We start from the raw sequence: 5,200 nt of genomic DNA, 5'->3' as shown, positions 1-5,200 counted from the left end.
GAGGAAGGGTCCCGACCCGAAATGTCAACTTTCCAGTTCTGCAGCCTGGTCTGCTGTGTTCTTCTAGCTCCATACTGTGTTATCACAGTATTTGAGTTGTAGTCTCACCAATGTTCTGTGTGACTGAAGCTGGATATCCTTGCTTTCAGGTTCCAACCCTGCTGTAATAAGGCCTAGCATTCCATTTGCCTTATTAATCACTTGCTGAGCTGCATACTAACCTTGTGACTCATGCACCAGAGTACCCCAAACCCTCAAGTAATGCTCAATATTTTTATTCTTCCCACCAAAGTAAGCAGCATGACATTTTCCTGATTACTTTGAACTGTTCCTAAGTGCCCAGTGTTATACTCCTTACTGATTCAAACACCTTCCGTAAGACAGACGTCAAGCTAACTGAATGATAGTCCCTTGTTTACTGCCTCCCTCCCTCCTTGAACAGAGGAGTTATATTTATTACTTTCTGATGGAGCCTTTCCAGAATTGAGGGGATTTTAGAAAAGTACATGAACATATGTATTATCTCATTAGCCACTTCTTTTTAAGACCTTGTGATAAGTCCATCAAGGACCTGTAGACTAAGCCTGCAGCTCCATCAGTTTGCTCAGTACCACTTTCCTGGGATTGCAGCTTCACTAAGTTCCCCTCTCCCACCTCCTGGTTTATAGTGATTAATGGCATGTTTTCTGTATCTTGGATAGTGAAAGCAGTGAGCCTCCAGTTAATGCTAATTGGAAAATGATGAGAGTTCACTGTCTCCTGCTCAGCTTGGTGCTTTGATAGCTCAAATGTCAGTCTCAGTTCTACCCGCCTCCTTCTAGATACTCTGAAAGTAAGCAGGAAGATCGTTCGAAAAGTTCCAAAAGGTACCTCTGATTACCAGGCCACATGGATTCTGGATGATGAAGAAGGGGATGAGGAAGAGGAGGAGGAAAGTGACGAAGATATGGAGAAGAATGAGATGATGGGCGAGACCGTGTCACAGGTGAGCCAGCTGTCTATTCTATAGATCTGTTGCTGATGTGCGCAGAGTTCTAAAGAAAATTGGCTTTAAAAATTGCAACTCCCATTCCCCTGCGTCAGGAAACATTGCTGTTTAAGTCTGCATCCTGTGGGTCAGGGATTTTGAGGATGAAGCAGCCACTATTTTCTGCAGGACTTGGGCCCATTCTCTGGGCCATATTTAATGTTTACATATGGGGAAAACAACACCATGTGGTGTGGTAAATGACAAAAATCATTGGGAGCTGGCTGTAAATTGTAGTCTGAAGTGGAGCTTGGAGGTGTGTATGCAGTTCCCAGAGAGTGAGACAGTGACTGCTCATCTCACTGGGGCTACAGGGGAAGAAACTGTTTCTTGAGCTTCAGGTAGGCAAGTACAATAGACTGACACCCACCACCACACACATTATGGTACTGAAGGAGTGCTATCGTGTAGTTGCTGCTGGAATTGGGTTGATATGTACAGGGGGTACACCTATTAAGCTGCATGTGAAAATCCCTGTGACATTGTTGAAAGGTGTTGGTATCCTGACCAGCATCCTGCCAATAACAGACCCCACCAGGCATTGATCTGCTGCTAATTCATCTCATTGCTTATAGTCAGGTATTGCTGTGCTTGTAGCTGCTTCTGCCTCTGCAGCAGCAGGGACTGCTCTCCCAAACACTTTGATGGAGTATATGTAGCAGCTTGTGTGAGACATGCTGAAGTGTGAAACAAATTCTGGGACACTGTGGTCTGACCTGGAGCTCCCTGGTGCTGTTGGTGGTTTTTGTGAGAAAAGGATTTATCACCCAGCTCCTGCTATTATTCCTTCCCTATAGGCCAGTGAAGCAAGTGATGGTGAGGAAGAGGCTGATGAGGAATGTGAAACCATGACAGTTCCAGAAAGCATTCGCGATGATCATTATGACGAAAAGATTGACGAAGAAGAAGAGATGATGATGCTGGAAAAGTACAAGCAGGAGCGAATGGATGAAATGTTCCCTGATGAGGTAGACACGCCAAAGGATGTAGCAGCTCGAGTCAGGTGTGTGGAGGCTGCCTGATATTGTGGTGGTTGTTCAGTAAATCTGTGTACAGGGCTCATCCTGAGACTGCACACTGGGAACGATGGGCAGTTCCATCCTTCCGGTCATTACTTTTCTCTATTGTGCACCATTTCCAAATGATAGACATCTGAAAAGCAATGATATAAGTTAACAGTGAAACAAGATTACTGGTTTCCTTGGCACCGAGCAGCTCCTATCACGGACACTCAGTGGCAGTTCTTTGTGCTTTGTTGGACAATGTTAACACCTCCATTGCCAGACACTGGCAGCAGCTTTTGCAGTTGGTCTTGGATGTGTCTCCATGTGTTTGTGTGCTCACACTTGTGTATCACATGAGAACAGGCCCTGATTTACCTGTGTGGCACAACACGCTTCCACAGATAATCAGTCTGAATTGTTTCAGTTCAAAATGAAGACTGGGGTGAGGGACAGAACGTTCTAGCCTTGGTGGAGCTAGACACTTGAGTGCCAGCTGCTTGAAGTATTGAAAATCCTCATCACGTTCCAACCTTTGCTTTTTTTCAGGATTTCCTCTGTTTATTCTGGTAGATTTTGCTGAAATTCCTTTATTGAAATCCTCCTGCATGACACTATATCTGTGGTAAATACAACAGCTCATCCTTAAATATCTACTCAGTGTTTGAGTTGGGTAGCTGGAAGATTATTTGTTTCCAGTGTCAGGAGGGTTAATAAGCAGGTGGTGCTGTGAACCCAATTGATCATTCTAAATCAGTTTACTGTAATTGTTAGGACAATCTGGATTGCTTAGCAAGTTACTGTTCAGTCACAGAATTGCATCTAATATTGGTTACTTTTTGGGACTGAAAGTGGCAACTTTGCGCCCATTCGTAAGTTTTGGGTCACACAGCAAGCAGTGATCTGATGAGGGCAGCCAGTATCTGGCAGGATGACTTAAGTATCCTGTTATGGCATTGAATAGCTCTTTCAAAGAATCAGCACAGACATGATGGGCTGATTGGCCTTCTCCTGTGTGGATTATTCTGTGATTGTGGTTGGAATGTGGCATAGGATGATTTAAGAGAGCACTAATCTCTTGTTTAGCTCCTCCCAAAATGACGACTGATTATTCTTGGTGTGTTTTGTTTACATTCCACAGGTTTCAGAAGTACCGGGGGCTGAAGAGTTTCCGGACTTCGCCCTGGGACCCCAAGGAGAACTTGCCACGGGATTACGCCAGGATATTCCAGTTCCAGAACTACACCCGGACAAAGAGAAGAATCTACAGGGAGATTGAAGAGGAGGAGGAAGGTGCAATGGTAATTTGGGGGTGGGATGGTGTATTGCTTATTGCTTATTGCTGTATTGGTTTGGGGCGGGGTTGTGATGGGTCGGGGGAAGGGCTGTGATTTGGAGGGGGTGGTGTATTGGTTTGGGGGAAGGGTTGATTTGTAGGGTGTTGTCTGTCCTTTCAGAGTTCAAAATGTGGTTTCAGTAGCAGATGGGCAGAGAAAGGTGGACAGCTGGTGATGTTTGAACTGTAGAGATTCTGGATTGGTTCTTGATGGCAAGTTTCTGAGCTCCGAGTTAAGTAATGTGTATCAGCTTTAACCAGAGGGCAGGGAGTAGCTGCTTAACCTCAGTGAGCCACGTGTGAACCTATCTTTGCAGTTACCGTGTCTTGTATTGGTCAGGATTTATATTTTTATTATTGTTATCTCACTGGGATACAGTTCTTGAGGGTGCTGACTCTCGGTGGGATACAGTTCGGTTTATGTTCCCTGTGTGAGTTGGCCCTCCATGTTGCCTTCCCCTTTACCCTCCATGTCGAGGGAGGCCTTTCCATTTCCCTCTGCTGGTTATTGCCTGCAGAAACCCCGGCAGGTTTTCACACATTTACTGTAGTGCCAACTGAGGTGTTGGGGTGCCAGTGTGTTGTTGCTGAATCTGGCATTGTCCATGTTGAGGACAGTATGTTTCTCACACTTTGTGTTAGAGAGTTTCAGAGCACTTTGTGATTTATCAGTTTTTGAGTAAATGCTGGGTTTTTAACTGCTCCTCATTCTGTCGTCAGTGATCCTCTGTAAAGCTGACCAGTGGTTTTTATTTTCTTGCTCACAGCCTGGCTGGTATGTTACTGTACACATTGGCAATGTGCCCGTGTCGCTGATGGAGAGTTTCAAACTGGAGGTTCCCCTGATCCTCTTCACTCTACTGCCACATGAACAGAAGGTACTGCACGCATCATCTTAGAGACAGGAGGAGGCCATTCAGCCCCTCGAGCCTGCTCTGCCATTCAGTAAGACCATGGCTGATGTGGTTACTCCATAGTCCTGCCTACCTCCGAACCTTTCATCCCCTCACTTATCAAGAACCTATCCATCCCTTCCTTAAAAATATTCAGACTTTGCTTCCACTAGCATTTCGGGGAGAGTTCTAAAGATTCATGTTTCTCAGAGAGAAAAAAAATTCTTACCTTTGTCTTAAATAGAAGATTCCTCGTTTGTAAACATTGACCCCAGTTTGAATTCACCCACAAGAGGAAACATTCTTTCCATGTCCATCCTGTGAAGATCCCTTGGGATGTTAGGAAGATAGGAATAGGAGTAGGCCATTCAGCCCATCGAGCCTGATAATGTCAACCCATTCAACATGATCAAGGCTGATCGAAAACTTCAATACTCTTTACTCACTCCATCCCTATAACCCTGCACACCAGCGCGAATCAGAAATCTATCACATCTCTACCTTAAATGTACACAAAGACTGAGCTTCCACAGGCCCCTGTGGAAGACTTCCAAAGGTTCAGACCCTCTGAGGTTTAAAAAAAAAATCATCTTGATCCTAAATGGCATCTACCTTATTTTTAATTTACCGGGGATAACATTTTACCTGTGTCTACACTTTCTGTCCTTTTAAGTGTTTTCTAAGTTTCAATGAGATCACCTTGTGTTCTTCAAAACTCTGGAAAATATAGGCTCAGTCTGCACAATCTCCCTTCATAGGACAGCTCCACCCTCCCAAGAACAAGGCTGGTGACCCTTTGCACACTCTTTATGGCAATAACATCTTTCCTGGGATAGAGACCAAGCTGCACACAATGCACCAGGTGCAGTCTAACCAAGCCGTTATATAAGATCTGTCCCGACCAGTACTATCCCCCAGTGTTACACGGTGTCAGACCTGTCCC

The 5,200-nt window shown here is 44.9% G+C and overlaps 1 protein-coding gene across 1 annotated transcript in view; it reads left to right on the top strand.

Moving 5' to 3' along the window:
• Window positions 1–5,200, top strand: part of tsr1 (TSR1 ribosome maturation factor) — a 41,385-nt gene that overhangs the window by 33,536 nt on the left and 2,649 nt on the right. The window contains exons 5-8 of the mRNA XM_048612320.1: window positions 822–985; window positions 1,825–2,030; window positions 3,170–3,329; window positions 4,132–4,242. Coding sequence (XP_048468277.1) covers window positions 822–985; window positions 1,825–2,030; window positions 3,170–3,329; window positions 4,132–4,242 — 641 coding nt within the window. The remainder of the gene's footprint in view (window positions 1–821; window positions 986–1,824; window positions 2,031–3,169; window positions 3,330–4,131; window positions 4,243–5,200) is intronic.

Source organism: Rhincodon typus, chromosome 26 (genome assembly GCF_021869965.1).
Source record: "Rhincodon typus isolate 14 chromosome 26, sRhiTyp1.1, whole genome shotgun sequence".
Lineage (NCBI taxonomy): Eukaryota > Metazoa > Chordata > Chondrichthyes > Orectolobiformes > Rhincodontidae > Rhincodon > Rhincodon typus.
This window is presented reverse-complemented; position numbering and strand designations above follow the sequence as displayed.